Source organism: Vombatus ursinus, unplaced genomic scaffold (assembly GCF_900497805.2).
Source record: "Vombatus ursinus unplaced genomic scaffold, bare-nosed wombat genome assembly UNPS02014884.1, whole genome shotgun sequence".
In the NCBI taxonomy this organism is placed as follows: Eukaryota; Metazoa; Chordata; class Mammalia; order Diprotodontia; family Vombatidae; genus Vombatus; species Vombatus ursinus.
The window spans coordinates 4,914,599-4,940,290 of NW_020954662.1; the positions used below are offsets into that span (position 1 = coordinate 4,914,599).

Below are 25,692 nucleotides of genomic sequence, written 5' to 3' on the forward strand. Positions count from 1 at the left end.
TCCTTGCTTTTAAGGTTCATCAGATGAAGAATTTGCTGCTGCACTTTATCACTTTAACCACTCCCTAGTCACGTCAGATCTTCAGTCTCCTACCTTGCAGGTGAGTGTGCCTTGGGCCTGCACAGGCCGGGAGAGAGTGGGAATCAAAGGTAGTGGCTAGCCTTTGAGCCAGCGCTGGTTTATTAAGGGATAAAGTTTATTATGTAGTCTTGGTGCTAGACTGTCGAGAAAGGGGAAGAGGAAAGTTTGGTTATGTCCTCAAGTCACAGTACTAGTAATAATACCTCCCATTTCTATTCCACATTGCTACTTTGCCAGCACTTTCCTCCCGGCAGCCCTGGGAGGGAGCTCACTTATTACCAGTATTTCCATTTTAGAGTGGAAGAAAATTAGGCTCCTAGCATTCAAGGGAGATAGCTAGTAGCCTCTGGTTGCTGTGACGCTCAGCCCTGCTGTCCCTTGACAAGGACTTTAGTGACCTTTCCTGTCTACCCTGAGGGCAACAGAGAAGACCTGGCCTCTGATGGAGCTCCAGGGTCGTTGCTGATTCAATGAAATAAATCCCTTGGACGTATGATTCATTCTTTTGTTGACTTTGACACATGAACACGTGAGTGAGGAGAAACATAAAAAGTAGATTCTTTTTATTTTTGCAGGAAGTTTGTATGTTGTGTTTCCACCATGACCTTTTTATGGTTGATGTTGTCTATACTAAGAAGCAATCTTTTATATTTGTCAGCTCAATACATTTAGATATTTTTCAGCAAAGGCACCTTTCAGCAAAGGATAGTGACAGGCAGTGGAGTAGAGTGAGGGACAACTGTCTTGGAAGTCCGGAAGATCTGGGTTCAAGACCTGCCTCTGACATGTACTGGCTCTAAGACCCTGGGCATACCACTTAATTTTTGAGTACTCCAATAATACCCAAAGACTATAAATTGTAGAAAAGAGTATAAATTTCCCACCTGCATTGCTGGAGGGACTTTCTTTCATCAGAATGTTCCTCAGACCAGTGAAATCACAGGTCTAGTCCCCATCCCAAACCTTATAATCATAAAACTATTTAAAAATTATATTAAGCAGCCTGTCCTTCTTATTATTTGAAAAGTTTATTTTAACCCAAAAAAGAATATTATCTGGGTTAGAAAGACAGGGCATTTGTTAGGCCATCTTACGTGAAAAGAAGGGAAAAGCTAATTCAGTATTTGCCAAGACTTCTTCAGACTTGGTAAACACAGGGAGTCCTGCCAGAGTTGTCAGCTTCTTTCTCAAATCTCTGCTCACTCAGTGAAGCTCTTAATTTCATAAGCTAGACATTTTCAAGTTTATGCTTGTCCAAAAAGTAATGGAAATGTGTTATCCCCTAGTAGAACCAGAGTCCATAAAACATAAGGTCATTAAAGTCAAAGTAGGTGGGTACTTTGTATATTCAAAGAACTTGGCTTTTTATGACTGACTTTCTGGTAAGTGAGTGAAGATAGACATTTCACTATGGGCATTGACCCTGGGCTCTGTTTTGTTTTTTTTTTAATAGAATATTGAATTAAAGTCTTTGTCAAAGGCCCTGACTTGTGTTGTCAATGAGGAAAAAGGAGTCTGATGAAAGTTTGCAAGACACGGAAATGAATTAAGTATCCCTACGTGTCTCAAGTCCTGTTATGTGGCTGTGGCAGGTTGATTAATTAAGATCATCAGGCAGTACCCTCTATATCGAGAAGAAATCAGAGACTGAGCCATATCTAATGTGAGGAGTGTTAGACTTGGAGTCAGGAAACCAGAATTCAATCCTAGTTCTTACACTTAATAATCAAAGATACCTCTATTAAATGTCTGCTACGTGCGGTGCACTTTGTAAGTTGTGGGGAGGGGGGTGCAGAGACAAAGTGAGATAGTCCTAGTCCTCAGGGTCTTGTATTCTGTTGGGGGAGATAGGATGTACACATGCAATTAGATATAAAATAAATAAAAGATAAATTGGGTGTAAGGGAAAATTGACTGGGGGTCCTGGGAAAGGCTTTATGTAGAAAGTGGCACTTGGATTGAGCTTTGAAGGAAACTAGTTGTTCCTCGAGTCAAAAGTGAGGAAGGGAGGGTATTCCAGGCATGGGGGATAGCCAGTGCAAAGGCAGGGCAACAGGAGATAAGAGTTGTGTGTATGAGGAACAGCTAGCAGGCCAGTTTGCTTAGACCAAAGAATATAGGAAAGGGAGTAATGTAATGAGGCTAGAAAGGGAAGTTGGGCTGGGCTGCAAAAGACTGAAGTCACTGACCCAGGACTCATAGAGACAATAAAGACAATTTCCTTTCTTCCTTCCCTCATCTCTTCTTTCCTCCTTTCCTCCCTCCCTTCCTTCTTTCCTCCTTCCCTTCCTTCCTCCCTCCCTCTTCCACATGACAGTCAGAACTATGCTTTGGAAAAAGTCTTTTGTCTTGTGTGTCAAAGATGGGTTGGACAGGGGTGACACCTGAGGGGGGGAAATCAATGGGGAGGCTCTGGCAAAGTCCTGGACAGGAATCGGTGAGGGCCTGACCTCAAGTGGTAGTGCTCCAAGTCGCCGTAGGGCCATGGACCAATCGTGACTTCTCTGAGCGTTACTTTCATCCTCTGTAAGATGGGACTGCTAAACATCATAACCTGCCAGCTCTCAGGGTTGTGATGAGTTCTGAGCTTCATCATCCTCCCAGTGCCATACTGAGGTGAAGTGGTGGTAGCATAAGAAATCGAGCCTAGCTCACTTTGGTAATGGATCATCACCCCCTTACTTTTTTGGAGAACCTTGTGTTGCCTTATGAGATGACTTAGCCTGAGCATAAAGAAGAGCCAAAACTAGTGTCTTTTTTGTGACATGTGGCATGGTTCATTTCAGTCACCAGAGCCCTTGTTGTAGCTGCTGCCTCCTTAGACTACTGATTTGTTAGAACATGACTCAGGACTGAAAGAGCTTTTCCCTTAGCCACCAGAAAACTAGCAGCAGCACCAGAGCTGTAGCCAGGATACCTCTGGAGCTTAGCATCCCACTGAAAAATGGTCATAGCATTCATAGGAGTTAATGAGAATCTTCAGTGGTAAGTGAAGTGCTTAAGATGAAAAATGGCTAGATGAGGACAGGGGAATATTCCCTGTTGAATTAAACTTCCCTCTCCTCATCTTCCCCTAGGACTATATCTTAAACTCATTGGGCAAGGGATCTGGTCTCATTCTTGCATTTCCCTTAGGGCATAGTAGAGTTCTCACACATAGGTGCAGAATAAATACTCAATATTGAATTAATTGTTAATTTCCATAATGTCAAAGAATCAGGTTCCAGAGGGCCCTAAAATAATTTTCTGTAGATGTAAAGGCCCTTCTTTCTTTCTCATAAATAGTTTACAATAGTATTTATTTCCCAAACAGTTCTTTGGGATGCCTTTGAGAGTTTATTGCACACAAACACACTTGGCACACTCCTACCCTAGATTATCATTCTATACCCTGAGCTTGTAACCATGGTTTGTGCCTGCCACTCTACAGGCATCCCAATCACCACCATGTGGTAGAGGCGATACATTATAGTTTATGTAACTGAGCTGGAGCAAATCTTGCAGGAATTAAAGACAAGGAAAACCATTGCCTAGAACCTTTAGCTGAGGTTTCACTGACATTGATTCCTAAACTTCTCCATCTTGTGTTTCTGTGCCAGAATTCTTAGTGTACTTGTTTCTTTTTGTCATTTCTTTTGGTGTTAATTATGAAGTTAAAGACCGCTCAGCTTTCTGACAAGCAATTAACATGTTTCTCCCTGGAAACATCAGCTCTTTGTGTACCACCTCTTTAGAAACTCTCCTGCTACAAGTCCTCAGATTTTCCCTCTGCCATGCTGTTCCTTTCTTATGGTAGTCCTTGAGCTCCCCTAAATGGCACACTGTACCTCCCTTGAAGCTGCGTGTCACGGGGGCAGCTGGGTGTAGAGGAAAGTGCACAAAGTTGTGAGTTAGGAGACTTGACTTCTGGTCTTTTCTTTGCTACTTACTGATCACCTCTTTAACTTTGGACTAATCATTTCCTCTTTTTGGAATTGTTTCGTAATCTGAAAAATGAGGGGATGCTCCCTAAGCTCCTTTTGGTCTTTAGTATTCTAAGTATGATTCTATATTTCCCATTCTTCTATTCATGATTTATAATAACCCCAGTTCATTGATTTGACCCCTAGCATCAGTGAAGTAAAGTGGGACCCAGTTTTATCTCCTTCCTCATAATTTCTTATTTCTTTCATAACAGAATACTCTGTTGCAGCAACTGGGAATTGCTCCCTTTTCTGATGGCCCGTGGCCTTTGTACATCCATCCTCAGAGCTTATCGGTGCTCTCACGCCTCCTGCTCATCTGGCAGCACAGAGCCAGTGCTCAAGGAAACCCTGATGTTCCCGAATGCCTTCAAGTTTGGGAGAGGTAAGAAAAGTCCCAGAGAAATCTCCCATTGAAAAATTCTAACTTGTGACTCAGCTGACAATGGCTTTTTTAAAAAGTGAAGTAAATGTTTTCTTGACCTTTTTTTTTTTTTTTAACATTCCTGTCACTTCTTAGTGATCCCCTCCAACTCCACCTAAGAGAACTTTTCCTAATCACAAAGAGATACAACTAAAGAGAACAAATGATCCATTGGCCATTTCTGACAGTGGATATTTTGTTTCATATCTTTAGTTTACCACTTGTCCACCAAGAGGAGAAGCGTGCATCACTAGTAATTAAAGTTATACTTAATTACTGGACTGATTAGGCTTCTGAAGTCTTTCATTGTTGTTTTCCTTTACGTCTTTGTGGGCATTGTGTAGAATCTTCTTTTTATTCTTTTCACTTTACTCTGCAGCAAGTTATACAGGACCTCTCAAATTCCGTGGAATTCTTCATGTCCCTTGTTTCTTACCATGGAGTATTATTCCATTACATTCCTGTACCACCATTTGTTTAGCCATTCCCCAATAGATGGGCACCCACTTTGTTTTCAGTTCTTTGTTACGATAAGTTTTTGTGTATATATGACCATGATTTCCATGGCTCTCGAGGCTTGAGCTTTGGAGTTATTGACTATATAACCTCAGACGATGGGCGAAGATGCCTTGTATGTGATTCGGGAAGATGGGGTGCTTATGAAATAGACTGGTAAGATCTCCAAAGGAATCTTTCTTTAGAACATTAGGCATTTAGGATATAAAATCTAGGCTAAACTTAACTCTACCAGAAGTGATTTTTATCCCAGCCTATTAAAAAAAAATAAAAAAAGATGGAAGCAGAAAAGTAACCCTGTTTTCAAGTTATGTTCCTAGGAGTTCTGCTTGAAACCATTTAAAGAACTTGCAATCTTTTGGCCAAATTTTAAAGTTTTCTTTGCACTTGGGGGAAAACTCAGATTAATTGGTCACCTATTAAATCCTCTTTAGATGGATCTGGTTTTTGCCATTTTTTGTTTATATGTTTGTGAATCTTCAAAGCTGTTTGTGTTCCTAAAAGGCTTTGCCTTTTTATTCTCCTCTCTAGGATCAAATAGCTGTAATGCTGGATTTGTGAAATCATAAACCCATGTGACTGATCCCAGCAGGATCAGGCAAAAATGAGGGTGGAAAAGCCCTTATTAAAACACAAATCTCTTTCCTAATAGCCAAAGGGAGTGAACAGAATGCTGGCCACGTTCGTTGCTTTTTGCATTAAAGCTCTTTTCCCAAGTTTGCTCAAGGGTAAAATTTCCTCCTTTACTTGGTGCACAGACAGGATGCTGAGTTATTCAGAACTTTTTATGTTATGTTACGATTTTAATATGCAGCATAATCTCTGCTGGTGAGACTAGAACCAAATGACAGACTCACCGCAGGAAGAAGTAATGGCCTCCTTCCTGTTTGCATAGCCCAGTTATCATTATGCTTTTGGGCTGCTGTTTTTTTATAGTACAGTCCTTCTTTGTCTGCCTACTCTCTCATTTCTACTGATAAGGAGGCTGGAGTGGCTGCCTCATCACAGGACTCTGGGAACTGGCTTTGGTTGCCAACTGTGACATTTGTATTTTCAAGGAGAGATTTAGTTTCTGTTTCCTATCCATTCATGCCTGCCCCCCCACCCCCACCCCTGGGCTCTCTAACTTGATTACTGGATTTAAGAAATTTAATTGCTTATGGGTTTATTAACACTTCAACCCCAGGGATATTTGTTGATCTTACCTGAATGAGAGTCCCTTTCTTTTTTTCTGGCAGGTTTGTGGCCACACTGAAACAGAATGCCTTGCAAGGGGTGCTTCCCAATGATACAGAAGACCTGAATGTGGAGCATTTACAGCTTCTCCTCCTCCTTTTCCACAACTTCTCAGAGAAAGGTCGTCGCTCCATATTGGCCCTTTGCATCCAGACCATCCTGGAGCTGACAGCTAGCTTGGATTCTCAGCTGCATTCGGTGCCGCTGCTCCTGGCACGCCTTCTCTTGGTCTTTGATTATCTGCTTCATCAGTATTCCAAAGTCCCCATGTACCTTTTTGAACAGGTATGGCCCCAAATGTTCATTCCGTACATTTCGTTTTTTCCAATAAGTTGTGATTGACCTAAATAAAATCTACCCTATTTATAATGAAAGGCAGGATGGTATCATGGGAACATTGTCAGGAGACACCTGGGTTCAAATCCTGCCTGTGATTCTTACTAGCAAGCTACCTAATGTTACTGAATCTCACTTTCCTTATCTGTAAAAAGAAGATAAGAGAGTTGTGAGGATCAGATTAGATTTTATAAATATTTTATACACACACTCATATCTTACTTTGCCGGTTTTAAAGCAGTGTTTCTCTTCCCTCAGCTTAACCTCATATTCCACCTTCCTCCCTGTGCCTTCTTAGCCAAGGAGCTTGCTTCATACTTTACTGAGAAGACTGAGGCCATCCATAATGAAATCTCTCCTCTCTCCTCTTCTTCTTTTTTTTTTTTTTGTGAGGCAGTTAGGGTTAAGTGACTTGCCCAGAGTCACACAGCTAGTGAGTGTTATGTGTCTGAGGCCAGATTTGAACTTGGGTCCTCCTGACTCCAGGGCCAGTCCTCTATCCACTGCGCCACCTAGCTGCCTCATCCCCTCTTCTTTATAACAGAACTTCTCCACATCATCACCTAGTCTCTTTTTGTTTTAGTCTGTGATGAAGATGTGGCCTTTCACTTTGTCCAGGACAGCCCCTTGGGCTCTGGATTCCATCCCTGTTCTCCTTTGGGAGCTCACATCTTCCATCATCCCTTTTCTCTCATCTTCAGCTTCTCCTTATCTTTCCTGGCATCTTCAAACATATCTGCAGCTCTTCCCTATCCTTAACTTTCATTTGGTATCCCAGCCACTCAAACTGTGAGCTTGTGTTCTCTTTTTGTTCTTTTACGAACCTGGAAGAAGTTACCTGTAGGCATTGCCTCTAGTTTCTTCCCTTTCACTCCCTTTTGAATCCTCAGCAGTGTCTCCCACCCTCATCACTAAGTGAGACTGCTCTTCCTGAAGTTATCTGGGATCTCTCAGTTGCCAAACCTGATGGTCGTTTCTCACTTATCATCTTTCTTGACCTCTCTGCAGCCTTTGACACCATGGATACTCTGTCCTTGTTCACATTTCATGACCCTCTTTTCTCTTGGCTTTCTTCATTCCTGCTTGACTGTTTCTGTTCAGTTTCCATTGCTGGCTCATTGTTTGTGAAGCTTGCTCCCCCAAATCCACTTATCCCTCCAGCTTCTGTCCTGGGCCTCTTTCCTCTTGCTCTACACTTGCTTAGCTCTCGGACACAGAGGATTCCCACATAAAGTTATCCAACTCTTTTCTTTTTAGAACTCAAGTCCCACACCACCAGCTGGGCATTATAATTTATGTCCCATCACCATCTCAAAGTCAGTATGTCTAAAGTGAAAGTTGTCTTCTTTTTTCCTAAATCTCCTGCCTACTTTCTGGTTTCTGTTGAGGGTAACATGATTCTCCCAGTCTCCCAGGTTGGCAATTTTGGAATTATCTTCAACTCTTCCTTTTCCCTTCACTCTCTATATGCAGCAAATAAGTGGCCAAGTGTTGTCAGTCCTTTCTCTACAGTGTATCTCCCATTTGTCCTCTCTTCTCCATTCACATAGCTTTCACTATCGTCTGGGTTCTTATCACCACTTGCCTGTACTATTGTATAGGCCTTCTAATTGGCCTCCCTGTTTTTAATTTTTCCCAATTCTTATCAGTCCTCCACATAACTGCCAAACTGGTCGACCTAAAGCATGGGTCTGACTTTTTCACTCCTGTGCTCAGTAATCTTGAGGGGCATCTGGCCCCAACAGGTCTTGCCAGACTTATTTCACGTTCTCCCTTCTACACATATTGTAGGCCAGCCAAACTGGCCTACCTGCTGCCTTCTAAACTTGACATTCCATTTCCTTTCTGAACCTTTTCACAGGCTCCCCTCCTTTCCTGGAGTATGTGCCCTCTGCATTTTTTGTCTTTTAGAATTCTTAACTTCTTTCCAGGCTCAGCCCAGGTGCCATCTCTTGGAGTGAGGAAACTTTGCTGATGTCCTGCTAGTTAGGGCTCTGTCCCTTCTCAAAATCATGTTATGTTGACTTTTATTTGTAAAGTAAATAGTGTTTACCATTTTATCCACATAATGGAGGTGAAGAATAACAAGGGACTGATCTGAGAGGTCCACATTGTAGCCTCTTGATGTCTTGAGAAGATGAGGAAGGCCACCATCACAGTATCATGATGGATGGCGGGCCTCACTCCTCCTGTCCCTGCTGACCTCAGGGGAGGACATGAATAAGAGTTGCTTTGAACGAGCAGACGTGGATGATTACTGTGTATGACTTTGGAGGGAACTTCCATATCAAGAGATCACAGATCCATTCGAATACATAATTGAAGGTCCTTAAAGGCAGAGGTTGTTTTTTATTTTTGTCTTTATAGCTCTTGCACCTGTCACAGTACCTTGAATGTAGTAGATGTTTAATAAATGCTTGTTAAATTGAATTGTTAAAAGCATTATATAGCTAATGCTAATGCTAATAATAATATGATAATAATAATAATAACAATGTCCGGAAAAAGAAATTCTATAACCATTGTAGAATCAAATAATAACAAAAATGAAAACTTACATTAATATAGTGCTTTCAAGTTTGCAAGGCACTTTTTGTTCATTATTTCATCTGAGTGTCTTAACCTCTTCAGATAGCTACTACAGCTGTTAGTTATTATCCTTGTTTTATAGCTGTGGAAGCTGGGATGGAGAAGTTAAGTGACTTGGCAGGGGTCACACAGCTAGTAACTCCCAGAGGGCAGATTTTGAGCCCAGTTCTTTCAGATTCTAGGTCCAGGACTATGTTATACTGATTCTTGAATTTAAGGAGGATTCTTTTTGTTTCCTACCTACTCATTCATGCTGCAAGTTAAGTAAGCTTCTGCAGGATGATTTAAGTTAGCAGTTCTTATCATATCTCCTTGTGAGGGCACTGCTGAGAGTTAATGAACTCCTGCAGCTGGACAATTCCTTGTGGTACTTTGCTCTTCATTCCCCAGATGTGGACCTGACCACCCTATAGGGACATTTGTTGTCATTGTAAAGAGAAACAATGGGTTATAGTGGTGAGATTGCTGTGTTTGTAGGTGAGATGTCCTGGTGTTTGGCACCCTAGTTGTGTGACCTAGGTGAGTCCTTTAGCATAGCTCTGCCTCTTTTTCCTCCTGGGTAGGGATAATGATACCTAGCCTACATATTGACAGGTCTGTTTTGCTGCTCATATATGATCCTGTATTAAAGTGCTTTGCTAATTTTAAAGCATTATGGAAAGCCTGACTATAACTGTTACTCTCTCTTTCTCATCTTTTTCATTGGGGTTCAGGTGATTATTATTATTTTATTTTTGACTTTTTTCAAGCCGTCAGTACCTTGGAAGGATTACAGCAGAATTGGTGATAATGTGTTTCTCCTTTAAACTGAATCCTCATATGTCTTGTACAGGTGCAGTATAACCTTCTTAGTCCTCCTTTTGGCTGGGTAACTGGATCTCAGGAAAGCGGCCGCAGGGCCCCTGCGCCCTTGTATCATGGCTTCAAAGAAGTGGAAGAAAACTGGACCAAGCATTGTTCATCAGGTCAGAAGAGAAGAACTTTATAAAGCCCCTCTGGCTTCTTCAGCACATCTCACTGACAAAAGTAGAGAAGGAAGGAAGGAAAGAAACAAACCAACAAACAAGTGTTTATGAAGAGAGAAGGGTGGAATCAAAATAACTAAAAGAAATGTTGGTGATTTGGGTAATTGTCCTCCATTGAGGAAGACCAGCATCTCTCTAAGAAAGAGTGAGTTGATCCCATTAGACAAGATTTCCAGGTTTACCAAGCCCACGGCTCCCTACTGGGGAATCCAATGGTGTGCGCAGAGTTACGGCTGCCTCCCTAAGCTTCCATTTCCTGGAGAGGCTCCAGGGCCGAGGCAGTGCTTGTGCAGGCTCTTACTTGACCCCAGTGTAGACGTATAGAGACGTGGGGATGCCTGACTGCTAGAATTTCACTTCTTTGTTCTAATTTTGGATATGGTTCAGAATTTCTTTCTGAGTCTTGTATTGGAACTGTGAAGTTCCCACTTGTCCACAAGGCCTTTGATATTCCTAAGTGAGGATTTAGCAAACATTTATTAAACACCTCTATAGGGAGAGAGAATGCTGTGCTAGGCACTGGGCAAGATACACGGCTGAGATAAGACATAATTTCTATCCTTTCGGAGCTTCTTGTGTTTTATGGAGCTGGACACATAAACATATAAATATAAGCCATTACATGATAAATGCATTAGAGCAGTACAGAACAAAATGCTGTGTCAGGTGTCCAGTGTGTCCTTGCTATCTGTAGGTGTTGTCCTGGGGCTTTCAGAGAGGTGAGAGAGTTCATAGAAACATGAGCTTCAAGTCCACATTCCCAGAGTCTTTAGTTTGTTTACTCAGATTGCATCCTCTTACGTTGATCTTTTTGAGAGTTGTTGAACTCTTTTAGGTCAGTGAGGTGGTGGTTCTATTTAATATCAATGAGGGCACTCATTGTGCCCTTGGAAGTAACTGTGGGTTACTTCCAAGTTGCTGATTTTCATATGGCACCTTTGAGTCAGAGGAGAATGCACCTCTCCTTCTCTAATCATATGTTGAACACATGTTATCTTCCAGATGCTGCTCCACAGCCCAGATTTTATTGTGTCCTGTCACCAGAAGCCTCAGAAGATGACTTAAATCGCCTTGATAATATGGTATCAGGAACCCTAAGCCTTTATTTTATATCATGTGAGAGGGGGCCTTTGCACTCTTCCCCCTGACAGACTTATCAGATGGAAAGAGAATGACTGGCTGAGGGCTTTGCAGCGGGGATGCAGGCTTTGCACCAGAGGGACCACTTCTAGTCTTATGAGACCGCTTTTAGCTTGGAGACAGGTTCTGCCTGGCGACTATGAAAGGAGGCTTTTGGGTACTGTTGAGATTGTTCATGTTAACGGGCATGGTGAACTCCAGTGACTTCTGAGTGGTACTTGGGAGTGACAGCCAATGAATCTGATGGCCGTTATTGGTGGGACATTTTGTCAGCACTGAGGGGCGATGTGGCAAGATTTAGGAAAGGATGTTGGCAGAGGCGTGAGGAAGTCATGTTGTCCTTGTGTTCTGGCATTAGATCTGTGAGGTCCTCTTCTCCGGAGCAGTGAAATATGATGAACTGTATGGCGCCCTGACTTCTTTGCTAGCTGCCGGCTCTCAGTTTGACACCACCAGGAGGAAGGAGAATAAGAATGTGACGGCACTGGTAAGAACTCCAGAGCATCGGGCTGCTCTGTTCTGAGGGAGGGCTGGGGCAGGACTGCGTTACTGGAGGCCAGTGTTCCAAACAGAACCCTTCCTACTAAGGTCTGGGGTTTCACTAGTTAAGTTGAATATCAGTTGTTGAGTAAGTCTAATTCTTAATTTCATGTCAGAAACAAGCATCTGAATTATTTTTTATGTTTGGATAGATTGTATTGATGTGCTTTTATTAGTGTTTTAGTGAAATGAGCATTTGGGAATAAACAGCGGCCTAGGCACTGTGGGCTGACACCTGGTGGTGGCGGCGCCTCGGCACCTCAGTGGTCCTATGCTCACTGACCTTGTAGAGGGCCGCCTAGCCTCCCCATCCATGTCATGCTGGTGAAAGAGGGTTGTCCTGCACCGGAGGCTGACAGGCACTGTCAGCCTGACTGTCCAGCCTGAGTGCTGCTTTTCCAGCTTTCTACAGACATAAATGGTTTGGGTCTATCTTCACACAGAAGTGTTGGCTTCGTTGTGTTATGGGCAGGATTTGCAGGTGTAAAATGCATTTCCTGCTCTTTTATTGGGTGTATTGTACCAGGGATTTTCCCTTATAGCAGAGATGTCATACACAGACCTCATCACTCCTGGTGTGGCCTGAACAAGATAAAATATAGGTGGGAAATATTTAACCAAATAAATGAAAATACAGTAGAACATTTACGATGTTAATATGTGGTTTTCTAAGTCAGTATGTGGCCACAGGGGTCCTTAGGTAAGTTTAGTGGCCCCTGTTTCTATTTGAGCTTGATACCACTGGCCTAAAGCTTCCAGGTTGGAAGTCTCACAGCTGAGAGGAAGTAAAACTCCAGTTGGATCTAGGGACTTGATGCAGTGACAGTTTTGATTCTTGTATTAGGATAGTACTTTTACGTAGATATTGGAAGTGAATTAGGCCAAGTGCCACCTCTCTGACTCATTACTCTTGCGTCCTTCAGGAGGCATGTGCCCTCCAATATTATTTCTTGATACTCTGGAGGATCCTGGGGATTTTGCCACCATCAAAGAAATATATGAACCAGTTGGCTATGAACACGCCTGAGATGAGTGAGTGTGACATCCTGCATACTTTGCGCTGGTCTTCGCGCCTCCGGATTGGCTCTTATGTCAGTTGGATAAAGGTATGGTAGTGTCACGTGTAGTGTAGCATTGAGGGCTGTTGCTTTGAGCTGAGCAGCTCTGTAGGCAATTAAGGAGGAAGATGGCTACAGGCCCAGCCTAGATCATGAGCTCAAGAATGTTCTGAAATCAGATTCTTTCGCTGCCCCCCAAACAGGACCACCTTGTCCAGCAGGGCATGAAAACTGACCATGCTAGTTCTGTCATCGAGCTGGCCTCCAGCAAGTGCAGCTCTGTGAAATATGATGTGGAAATAGCAGAGGAGTACTTTGCTCGACAGGTAGGCTACTCTTTGTCTGAAGTGGTGTTGATATAGCCAGTGGGGCCTTCTTCTTAGGGCTCCTGACTAATGATGTCTGGTATTTTTAAGATCTCATCATTCTGTGGCATCGACTGTACCACCATCTTGCAGTTACATGAGATTCCCAGCCTGCAATCCATCTATACCCTTGATGCAGCCATTTCCAAGGTCCAGGTCTCTCTGGATGAGCATTTTTCCAAGTTGGCGGCTGAGACTGATCCTCATAAGTCATCAGAAATAACTAAGAACCTGCTGCCTGCTACATTACAACTGATTGATACCTACGCATCATTCACTAGGTGTAGTATATTGCTTAGAGAAATGGGGGGTAAGGACATTTTTCCTAGGGAATTCCAGGTTCTCCTAGAAGGTGCAGGTTCATTTTCTTGAACTTTATAGTTCTGATGCTGTGTACAGTACACCTGTTCACTCTTTGCAGCCCTGATGACTAAAGTTCATTTGGGGGGGGCGGGGGCTCCTTTTTCATCACTTTTAGGGATTTTTTTTTCCTTTGGTGCAGCATTTACTTCTTGTTCTCCATGGGGAGGCTACACATGCTTTGATTTTTAGTAATAGCTGAGGAATACTCTTTGAATGTGAGGAGGAGGTTCTGTTTCTGGGTAGAATCTAGATATTTCTTTTGGTTTAGTTACTGGTGGGAGTGGAGGTGGGGTACAGAGACAACAGGAGCAGTTTTTCCAAATACATTAAATTTATTCAGTAATTGGGAGAGTTCTTCTCACCGTCCAAATTTTGACCAATTTCAGCAGCCATTTATTAAACATTATTACATGCAAAGCAAGTGCTAGGAGCTGGGCATTCAAAGGTAAAAGATTGGCTTTAGTCCCAGCCCTCAGGGAACTTAGAATCAAATGATGAGGAAAGGCAGGCTTATACATTGCAGGTATAATGCAAGGCAGAATGGGAAGGATAAGGGCAGTGGAGAGAGCTAGACCAGTAGTTCTTAGTTTGTTTTAATATGAAGACCCCTTTTTTTAAAAAAATATTTTTTTTAATGAACAAAATCCATCTCTCCCTCCTATCTCTCTCTCATTGAAAGACAACAGAATCTTATAACAAATTTTTACAATGGCTGTGTCCAAAAAATTTATGAAGATCCTTTTTTACTGTCCAAATATTTCCCCACATGATAGTAGTTGTACGGTTAGTATCTGTTGATTGAGAAAACACATAATGACTAAATGCCAGTGCTTGGTGCTCACGTATATCCCCCTTGATTGTGACTCTGTGGCCCTCCCTGGGTCTGAGAGGCACAGGTTAGGAACCCTGGTCTAGAACAAGTGCCATTAGAAATTGGAGGAGGGGAGATAGCACTTTCTTCTGGGAAGTAGGGAAATCTTGATATAGGAGGTATCACATGAGCTAAACTTTGAAAGGAAAGACTACCAAGCAACCTGAAAAGGAGGCTTTCAAAGATCTGAGAGATTATTTTGAAAGATCTAGAATTCAGTTCCCTTTGCAGATTTTCTGTGCTAAAAGAACCATTAACAGTAATAAAAATGACTACATGTGGGTATCCTATAGTCGAAATGTTTAAGTTATTGAAACAAATGAAAATAATATTTAAAAATTTTAAAAGGTCTTATGATTAAGGAGTTTATGGGGCTTTAGGCTGCTTATCTCAGCATTGCTAGTGGAGCAGTGGACAAAATATGGCCCTTGGGTTGTTTCAAGTCCTCCAGACTGTTGGATCTTTCTCCATTGGAAGAATCAGCAGTGTTTTGCCTGCTGTTAGTAGTAGTGATTGTGGAAGGACAGACCATGTATAACAATTTTATTTCATTTCAGTAGCATCAGATTGCCATCAGAATTTTGGAGTAAGAGTCTTGTTAGTCTACTCTGCTGCGCTCTTATTCCTTATCCTTGTGCCTGAGATACCTAGAGATTTAGTGGCTTCCTGGTATCTTAAAGAGTTCCTTGGCTAAGATGAGAATAGACTCCCAGTCAATATATTTTTTGTCTTGATTCCATTTCCCCACATTCTTCCCACAGGTCTTATTTGCTGCAAAGCCTCTCTGAAGAGGGTTCCACTGAGAATAAGCCTTCTGAAGAGAAACTGGGAGGTTATTCTGCTGTCTTGGCGATAGGCTCGAGCCGGTGCAAGTCCAATACCTTGGGTAAGGGGCGGCAGCCAGCTGAAGGGTTGGGTTTCTGAAGAGGAGACTTAGGGCAGAGGAGCCTTTCAATTCTTGGTGCCCACACCTGTGTAGGCCATTATCTTCTGTGTGGCCATGGGCAGCGGCCTCCTGATTGTTCTCTTTGCTTCTCATTTCTCCCCATCTAATCCATCCTTCATACTGCTGCCAGTATACAACTTTGGTTAGGTGAACTCCCTGCCCAGATGCTGTCAGTGGCACTGCAGTGGCTGCCTAATAAAATAGAAACTGCTGAACTGTGATGAACTCAGGAGACATTCAGAACTTTGCAGTCTCTCTTCAGCCTACCCTTTCATTTTTATTTATTTCATGCTATACCCCTTAATTTACTTTGTATTCCAACCCAGTTACTCCTTGGTCTTGTGTCCTGTGGCCCATTCCAGTTCTCCCCTCTCCCTTTTCCTCTGCCCAAGTCTCTGTCTATTGGCATACTTTACTTCTCTTTCAAAGTCCAGGTGAGATACCATCTTCTCTGGTCTGTCATTGTTTCTCCATGACAAATATGATCTTCTCCATTTCTACTTACTGATATTTTTCTCCTCCTTTAAACTAGAAGGACCAGAATTTAAGAATACCAAAAAGAACCAAGCAAATTTTTGTGTCATTTGATGTGCCTGATCCTTTTAATCCAGATTAGATGATTCTGTCTCTGTAAAGCCTTCTTTGATTCCCTCAAATAATTTTTCTCCAAATTCTTAGGGTGGGTTATGCAGTTATTTATTTTATTCCTTAAATTATAGTTGTTAAGGCCAGTCAATAATAAACATATTAAGTGCCTACTATATGCCAGACACTGTGCTGTTGGGGTGCAGAGGAAGACAAAAGACAGTCCCTGCTCTCAAGGAGCTCAGTGTCTAATGGGGAGGGCCCATGCAAACAACTATGTATAGACAAGTTGTGTACAGGATGAGGGAAGGCACTAGAATTAAGATGGGTTGGGAAAGGCTTTCTGTACAAGGTGGGATTCTTGTTGTCACTTAAAGGAAGCCAGGTGGCAGAGATGAGAGAGAGTCCCCCTGTAATGGGGACAGCCAGGGAAAATGCCCAGAGTTTGGAAGTGGAGTGTCTTGTTTGTGGAATAACAGGATGTCACGGGATCGAGGGTGTAAGAAGTCTATAAAAGTGTGTGGAAGGGGAAAGTTAGGAAATACTTTGAACACCAGGCAGAAGATTTTATGTTTGAACTTGGAGGTGACACGGTGTTCCTAGAGTTTATTAAGTGGTGCAAGCTCTCATCACCTCATTTCTGCTGGGGATTCTGCTTGCCTCAAGTCTCTCCCCACTGCAGTCTTTCTTCCATTCAGCTGTTAAAGTCATCTTCCTAAATTGCAGGTGTAACCATGTCACCCATCCTACTCAATAAACTCTAGTGGCTACCTTGGTTTCCTTATCTGTAAAATGAGGATAATAGCGGCACCCACCTGCCAGGTTTGTTGTGAGGACAAAATGAGAGAATATTTGTAAAGGTGTCCGCCACATAACAGGTGCTATATAAATGCTAGCTGTGGTATTGTTGTTACCGTCATCATCATCATTACTATTTGGTCTATACCTATGGTTTCATTGATGTGAAGGATTCTCAGTAAAGGAACTCCCTCTGCCAAAGGGAAACAGGCGGTACCCCCTGTCCTTTTTTTTTTTTAAACAACTTGGGTAGATAGTCTAAATGTGTCTGGAGTTCTGAGAGAGTCTGTGACTTTTCAAGGCTCCCATAGCCAGTAGATTTCAGGGAGGGAAGTTGAACCCAGGTCTTCCTGATTCTGAGACTCATTTGCTAGCCATTATTCCAAAATGCCTCTTATTTATTTGGCAGCTTGGTGGTAGCGGTATTTGCTATAGTTTCAGTCAGATAGAAAGAGAGATTTTCACTTTTTGTCTTGTACCTCTTTATTTTCTTTCAGATATTATGGTAATACTATTGAAAAGCTTTTTCCTCTGCATTTGGGCTGAAATTTTAAAACAATAGGGCCATTGAATTTTCCCTTCTCTCTTGTGATGGTTTCTGTTCCTTTCTCTTGCCTGCAGGTTCTACACTTGTTCAGAACTTACCATCATCTGTGCAGGCCCTATGTGAGTCATGGAACAATATTCACACAAATGAGTTTCCCAATATTGGATCCTGGGTAAGCAAGTTTATAGTGCTTCTTGGAACAGCAGTTATATGAATGCTGCCTGCAGTGTCTATGTTCTTTTCCCTTTTTTTGGCCACCACATGGATTCCAAGAAGATCCTTACACATAGTAGTCATATGTGATGCCAGAATCCATGTATTGTAGTGCCCAAGGGGTGATGCCTCTGTTCTGAAAGCTCACATGTGCTTTGGAGCAGATAGAAGGCGAGTCAGGAATCAGGCTTGCTCTGTGTTACACTATGGGGCAGTTTCTGACTCTAAGTTTTCTCAACCCTATCAGAAAAAAAAAGATGGTAAAGTCTGTTACCCAGTATTCTGTTGACTAGCAGTTTATAAGTTATGTCCACATCTGGAAGACAACTTGGTCTTTCATTGACCAAGAGTTCTAGACTTGGCTTTGCCACCAGCTGTTTGACCTTGAGCAAGTTACTTAGCTCTGTGCTTTAGTTTCCTCATTTGTAAATTGGACTAGATTTCTTAGGCTCATTTTAGCTTTCATATCCCATGGTTCTGTGATTCTAAGGATAATTATGTTCATTTTGATGATCTTGACACATTTCAAGATCCTGGAGCTCCTTCTGAATCACGTAAGAAGGATTAAGTTCTTTGAGAAAAGTTGATCACTCATATACATTATATGTGGTAACTGTCATCCTGAGGCAATAACCTCCATTCCCTGACCATAGTGGATAGCAGAATTGAATCCTGAATAAGAGTGCTCTTGTTAATATCTCCCCCACAAGTGGTCATCCTTGTGAGATGGCTCCATCATCTGGTCTTGCTGTGACACAGATTCCTTGACTGAATGCTTTTCAAAACACATGAATGTGTTCATCTTTGGTTTTGACCACCTTCCATTGAGGTGGGCAGGGCAGGAATTAGTCACCTAGAAATTGGTTGGTTGCTTATCATGTTTTCAGTGTCTTATTTTAAGTGTATAGCTATTTCTTCATTCTCACATCGCTAAAATACAGTCATTAGTCTGTAAGCCCTGATGGCTTCTTCTGTTGTCATCTTTCTTCAATGAGAAAATTTGATCATGTGTAGACTATGTGGTCCTTATGCCTTATATGATATTTGTGTTCTGCTTCCTTATAGCGTAATGCTTTTGCCAATGACACAATTCCAGCAGAGAGTTACATCAGTGCTGTGCAGGCCGCCCACCTGGGGACCCTCTGTAGTCAGAGTCTGCCCTTGGCTGCTTCCTTGAAACACACACTTCTTTCTCTGGTCAGGCTGACTGGTGATCTTATTGTGTGAGTACTTTATATAATTAAATTCAAAGTCTTCTGTGCTTTTTGCCCTAGCTCTTTAGCTGAGAAAACTATCTATATCTAGAGAAAATATGTGAGGGAAGGGATTGGGTGTTGGTATTAATAGACCTTTCTCGTGTTCTTGTCTAGTAGAAGAAACCTGTACATTTGGCCCTTGGAATGAAATCTGTTCACTTTGAGTCATCTTTCTGGTTTTAAATTATACAGAAGTGAGAGTATAGAGGGAAGGCTTAAAGTCCCAAGGACGAGGTTTTAAGATTCAGATCTGTCACTGAACTAGTTAAGACCCTTTGGATAAATAACTTGACATTTCTGTGCCTTGGTTTTCTCCTTTCTTAGAATGGGGCAATAATACTTGCACTGCCGACCTCAAGGAGGAATTTGAGGAAGGTGATTTGTAAGCTGTGAGGGCTCCATCAGTGTGAGCTCTGAGGATGCTAGGGTAAAGGCAGCTCCCACCTCTTTTCCTACATGTGACCTCTGGAAGGAGGTACAATATTTAAATAGCAACATCACATAGATGTGGGGAACAGTAACATGGTGGGCAGCTGTAATTTGAAAGATTGTTCATAAATACCAGGAGGGGCTCCAGTGTTCCATTGTAGTGGAGGAGACTGACATAGGGACTGTTTGGTGTTTTTGTGAACAATCCACATAAAATTAGGGCCATATTCCCTGGAGAAGAAATGTCAGCCAAAATGCTGAGGTTATATTTTTGTCCAAAGTCTGCGTTTTTGGAGGCAGATCAGTTACTTTGTTGGTTTTGAGATATCTTTTCCCTTGGTTTACATCTGTCATACAGAATATTCATCTTTTCAGTAAAGATCAGTAAGTGTTTCCATTTAGAAATGCTCGAGTTGTGCTGTTCCTAGCAGGGTCTCAGAAGAAACTGACCTGGTTCCTTTTTCTTCCCTGAAGTTGGTCCGATGAGTTAAACCCTCCCCAGGTGATTGGCACACTGCTGCCCCTTCTCTTGGAGATGAGCACTGAGAGCGTGGCTGAGATGAGCAGCAACTCCCTAGAAAGGATCCTGGGCCCAGCTGAGTCAGATGAGTTTTTGGCTCGAGTCTACGAAAAGCTCATCACGGGGTGTTACAACATTTTGGCCAATCATGCAGACCCTAATAGGTGAGTCTGATTTAGTACTGTTAGCTTCTGCCAGCTCCTTTGTCATTGACGTTAGGCAAGGTAATGGGATTCTTGCAGATGGACACAGCAATTTTTTTCCTGATTCTTGGACCCTTGCTCTATCTTCAGCCAAAATGCTGGATGACAGAAAAGGGTAGGGCCAGCATTTGAATCCTGCCAGGATTTGTGATAGATTCCTGTGTCATATTATACCTTTCCAGAAAACTGTATAGTGTGTTTTTGTCCACTTATGACAGGTCTTATAAATGTTCCAATAGGGAAATGAGTACCTGAGCCTCGTACCCATCATCTCAATAGTGAGGGGACCAGGTTTGTTCACCACAATCTTTATTTTTTTCTTGGGCATTCTGCCTTCTTCCTCTTGAGGAACTCAAAATTATTAGCTAGGCAAATGTGGTGATTTGTCTCCTGTCACTCAAATGTATCCAAGCCAGAGACAGGATTAGAACTCATAGCTTCTATTACTTGTATCACTGAATCATGTCTTGGCAAACAATTGAAATTTAGTGATTCTATTCATTAACTCAGGGGGCATAGAGGATAGGAAAGTCAGATCACAGAACCATTATTTAGAAATGGTTTGTAACTTTAGTGTCTTTGTTGATTCTTGGACACTGCTCTCACTGTATTTGACATTTTCATATTTCATTCCTGTGTGGGCATTATGAATTCTTAAAAAGTCATTAGAATGCACCTGACTGTTCACAGTCATTTTCTCCTTTTTGATCCTCAGTGGACTAGATGAGTCCATCTTGGAAGAGTGTCTCCAGCATCTGGAGAAACAGTTGGAAAGTAGCCAGGCTCGCAAGGCCATGGAGGAGTTTTTCTCAGAGAGGTGAGACCTTTTGGCATCCTTCCTGGGGTGTTGCCTTCTGGGAGGTCTGATTAGCGGCCTGTGTGCTTGGGGAGCAAGGCTACTTTTATCTCCTGCTCTCTAAGGGAGAGAGGGAGGGAGGGAGGGCTTCATGGCCTGAACCAGTCATGCTCCAAAGATGAATGGTTCCACTGGAAAGACAAGTGATGGTGAGGAAATGGAAATGGATGCCTTTTGTGGGGCTTAATGCGATTCTTCTGTTTTTCTCTCCCTTCTGTCTCCCAGTGGAGAACTTGTCCAGATCATGATGGCCACAGCCAATGAAAACCTCTCTGCTAAATTCTGTAACCGAGTTCTGAAATTCTTCACCAAACTCTTCCAGCTGAGTGAGTGACAGCTTTTAATAATCTCCTTATGGGAACTTTGATGTCTGGCTAATACTGGGCCACCTTCTGCCAGAGTGTCACAGCAGCATGAAAATGTGAACAAGTGGGGAGAATCTTTCCAGGAGAATTTTTGGAGGGAGACAGAACACTCAATTAAAATGGCCTCCCCTTTCCCTCCCCCACATTTCCTCCCTCTCGCCTTTCTTCTTACCCTTTTCTGGCCCCTGTTGTGTTGACCGCAGCCCTTTGCTCTTTCCTCAGCCGAGAAGAGCCCTAACCCCAGCCTGCTACATCTCTGTGGCTCTCTCGCCCAGCTGGCTTGTGTGGAGCCTGTGCGGCTCCAGGCTTGGCTTACCCGCATGACCACATCACCCCCCAAGGAGTCCGACCAGCTGGAGGTGGTGCAAGAGAACCGGCAGCTGCTGCAGCTACTGACCACATACATCGTTCGGGAGAACAGGTAGAACGTCTTGACCTGATGTGCTTCAGTGCCCCTAGAAAACTCCAGGAGGATGTGCATGGCACTGAGCCTCTCTGTTCCCCCCTCTGCTGTCAGTCCCATCCTTTGAGATATCTTCCCATTCCCTCCTCTTGTCCTCTCTCCCCAACCATGAGCCCCAGCACAGCTCCTCAACTTCATCCCGGGTACAGCTCCCAGAGAAGGCTGCTCTAATAAGGGCTATGTGCATGACTGTGCTGTGATTTTGTCTAGCCAGGGTGATAGAGCATGAGTTTTTTAAAACTGAGGGTGACTGATGGGCAGACTGAGCTCCTGTTACATGCTCAAATCATGCCCACGGCCTGGGTTCTGTTTGCCTCCAGTGTGTCCTGCGCCTCAACCAGCTGACGGCCTGATTTCCCGTTGGCATCTCATTGCTTCACTGTTTTCTGTGCCCCGTAGCCAAGTTGGGGAAGGCGTTTGCACTGTGCTGCTGAGCACCCTGATCCCTATGGCGACAGAAATGCTGGCCAATGGGGACGGCGCTGGCTTTCCTGAGCTCATGGTTGTGATGGCGACACTGGCCAGTGCGGGCCAAGGTGCCGGCCACCTCCAGCTTCATGGTGCTGCTGTGGACTGGTTGAGCAGATGGTAAGTGGAAAAGAAATGGAGCAAGTGAGCAGTGAGCCCTGGAGCTGGGCCTTGGTGAAGGTGAAGCCATGCTGCTGCTTCCCCTCGTTCGGAACTCATTCAGCTTGAGCAGACTCAACCAGGCGCCCGTTGTGCTGGGGGGAGAAGAGTCTGGGTGGGCTGGGCTCCTTCTCTTCATGAAGCTTACAAACACTGAGACGTAGAGCCATCAGATGCAATACTAAATGTCTTTAGAGAATTTCAGAACAGAGTTCTCAGAGAGGGGCGGCTGAGGGATTGATGGATCATTGGCATATCAGGGAACGTTTAGCTGAGAAAGTTTGAGTTGGGCTTTAAAAGACACATAGGGGTTAAACATACAAAGTATATCTTCCAGGTGCAAGAAAGTGTGCAAGTAAATCATGGAGACAAAAGAACAAAGATGTGTGTTTGGGGGTGGAGCCAGGACTGAGGAGAGTTCAGTTTCACTAGAACAGAAAATGTGTGTGTGCTTGTGTGTGTGCGCAATGTGTGTTGTGTATGCACGCGTGCATGTGTGTTGGTGGGACAAGTAGGGCAGCACCAGATTGTATAGGGCTTGGAATGTTGGGTAAAGGAGTTTTATTTTTGTTACGTAGGCAAAAGGAGGTAAAACACTGAAGATATTTGATCTATTGAGCGATATGATACAGTCTGTTAGGAAAGTTAGTCTGCCAGTGGTTGAGGGAAGTATTGAATGTATTGTATAGAGTGCTGGGGGGATTCCTGAGGGGAGGTTGTTGTCCAGGTTAGTAGTAAAATGAGCTTATACTAGGTTTGTTGCAGAGGGGTTAAAGAGCAAAGGGGGATAGATGTGAGAGAATGGGTTTGAGTAAGGAAGAAAATGTAACATGCTGTGGCATTTTCTGTATGATGATTCAGTGTCATTGATTTATTACATTAAAGTAGTCCTGAGCATGGTACACAATCCTCACAGCTTTCTTAGACTGCATATTATCATTATTTTGCTGATGAGAAGACTGAGGTATGGGACAAATTGATGGGAAGGGTGAGTGATAAAGGCCCATGTGGTTTAACTCTCAACCTGTCGTTCACTCTGTTAGTCCATTCCGTTCAGTCTTTTTCTATAAGCATTAATTTGGATTTCTACATTTACCAACTGGGCTGGGAATTGAAGACCTGGTGGAGTCAGGAAGATGTTTCCTCTCCCTGGACACCTCAGTGTTTCTGTATTTCCTTTCCTCAACAGTAAGAAATACTTGTCTCAGAAGAATGTAGTTGAAAAAATGAATGCTAATGTAATGCATGGGAAGGTAAGAAAATTGGGGAGCAATTATTAGATTGGGAGGGTGACAATTAAAACAATTGGGGAGGACCTGTTTAACCTGGGAGGGTGTTGATTGATTCTTGTCTTCAGTTCGCCAGGAAGTCATTGCTTCTCAGCCCTGGTCTCTGTCCCTGGTGTCCTATGGGAAGATGTGTGTAATTGTCAACTGCATGCCTTTAGGCCTTTTCAAGGTGTCAGGAAGTGATAGGAGGCTGCAAATATTCTGAAAAACAGGCTTTCAGTAGAGCCCTTGCTGATATATCAGTGGCTGCTGTTTAAAAAAATATGTTGTCATGGTACAGAAAACTGTCTTTCCTGCTTCCATCAGGCACCCCCCTAATCAATGCACACTCTGAGTGCATGGTGACCTTCTGGATTTCCAAATGTTTCTCCACCAAGCCTCCCAGGGGGCTTTAGGCACACAAGTCACTCTGCTAGGATCTATAATTCCTGCATCCAGGTGACATTTCATTCCCTGTGGAATGGAAGAACCCTGGGTGGTTGGCTGAGAGCACGTGGTGGCCCCTTCTGCTTGCCGTGGGAGCCCTCTTAGGTGCCAGTTCTCCTCTTGGCAGTCTGTCCTTTTAGCATGGAAAGGTCACAGAGGATAGAATAAAGTAACTTGGGTTTCTGAGGGTTAGAGGTCAGGCTGTTGTATTTGAAAAAGAGGTATGAGGAATTTGCTACTAAACTCACTCATGATCTCTCCAACTGCTCCCTATTTCTCCCGACGTAGTGGTCTGAGCCTTTATTATGTTTAATTACAGCCACTAGGTGGTGCCGCGGCCAGAGGGCAGCACTTGGAGTCAAGAAGACTCAATTCAGATCCTGCCTAATGTAGTCACTTGTTTATTTGCTATGTGACCCTGAGCAAGTCACTTCATCTCTCTCATCCTCAGTTTCCTCATCTGTAAAATGGGGATAATACTAGCGCCTACTTCACAGGGTTGTTGTGAGGATCAAATTCAGATGTATCCTGTAAAGAGCTTTGCAAACCTTAGAGCACTACCTAAATGCTAGCTGCTGTTATTATTGTTAATTATTCTTAAGTGAGTATTGCTATCAGTGGAGGATAAAGGACTAATTGAAAGTTCCTAAAGTCCCAAGAGGAGGGTTGGGGAACAAAAGTGAGAGAGAATGAAGGAAAAAGAGACAAAACTAATCAAGAAACAACAACTTAGGAGGCGTAAAAAAGGTCCCATACTCATTGTACAAAGGTGTGCAAACTGACAAGGGAAAACATACAAAGAGCCATGTAAATGTAGATGATGTAAATGAAAAAAGGAACTTTTTTCATTGGGAAAAGTGCATAGTACTTGATTTTACATAACAGGAAATAGTTGAGAAGTGTAATTTCTGAGGAATCATGGTCTTCTTTTATAGCATGTGACTATTCTGGAATGTACCTGCCATATTGTATCTTACCTGGCTGATGTCACCAATGCCCTGAGCCAGGGCAGCGGTCAGGGCCCGAGTCATCTCTCAGTGGATGGAGAGGAGCGGGCCATCGAGGTCGACTCAGACTGGGTAGAGGAGCTGGCGGTAGAAGAAGAAGACTCTCAGGCCGAGGACTCAGTAAGTCTCCTCTAAGGCAGCCCACTTTACGTTTGAGGGTCATTTGTTGAAAGGACAGCTCCCATTTAGGTTTTTAATCTATGCTGATAGAGCCCAGCCTTAAAAATGTTGTCTTCTCCAGGCTCAGCAGCTGCTGGGACCTCAGGCAAAGCTGTTTCCCATAACTGCTCACACTCAAAAACTCTTGATTTTCAGCAGATTTTGGAAGAGTGAGTTATGAAAACCTATCCTTCTGGAAGGAGGTGTTGTTCAATTGGGAGATACCATTTTATGTATCAAGTGAACTTTAATAGAATTTGGGGCAGAGGTTGTGTGAAACCTTTGTATAGGAAATACAAGTTTAATTGTTATCTTGACCACAAAACAAATGAGGCCTCTACTGATACTTGCAGTAAGTTTTGTTTTCAGTCTTCAACTCTTGCTGCGTTGGGTTTCACTGACCATTTACAGTCTGACCAGAAGATTTCCGGATGGATGGAGGAGTGGGGGGAGAGAGAGAGAGAGAGAGAGAGAGAGAGAGAGAGAGAGAGAGAGAG

At 43.1% G+C, this 25,692-nt stretch overlaps 1 protein-coding gene across 5 annotated transcripts in view; it reads left to right on the forward strand.

The window, feature by feature from the left end:
* The window catches only part of LOC114028479 (E3 ubiquitin-protein ligase UBR4), a 147,511-nt gene that overhangs the window by 23,067 nt on the left and 98,752 nt on the right, over positions 1-25,692 (forward strand). For all 5 annotated transcript variants that reach the window (XM_027842727.1, XM_027842724.1, XM_027842725.1 and 2 more), the window contains exons 18-36: positions 15-100; positions 4,259-4,428; positions 6,222-6,504; positions 9,977-10,109; positions 11,172-11,251; positions 11,668-11,796; positions 12,773-12,955; positions 13,111-13,233; positions 13,324-13,553; positions 15,268-15,392; positions 17,457-17,554; positions 18,661-18,818; positions 19,755-19,964; positions 20,719-20,820; positions 21,085-21,185; positions 21,447-21,645; positions 22,087-22,275; positions 23,504-23,567; positions 24,965-25,156. In XM_027842727.1, the coding sequence (XP_027698528.1) occupies positions 15-100; positions 4,259-4,428; positions 6,222-6,504; positions 9,977-10,109; positions 11,172-11,251; positions 11,668-11,796; positions 12,773-12,955; positions 13,111-13,233; positions 13,324-13,553; positions 15,268-15,392; positions 17,457-17,554; positions 18,661-18,818; positions 19,755-19,964; positions 20,719-20,820; positions 21,085-21,185; positions 21,447-21,645; positions 22,087-22,275; positions 23,504-23,567; positions 24,965-25,156 (2,855 nt within the window). The remainder of the gene's footprint in view (positions 1-14; positions 101-4,258; positions 4,429-6,221; positions 6,505-9,976; positions 10,110-11,171; positions 11,252-11,667; positions 11,797-12,772; positions 12,956-13,110; positions 13,234-13,323; positions 13,554-15,267; positions 15,393-17,456; positions 17,555-18,660; positions 18,819-19,754; positions 19,965-20,718; positions 20,821-21,084; positions 21,186-21,446; positions 21,646-22,086; positions 22,276-23,503; positions 23,568-24,964; positions 25,157-25,692) is intronic.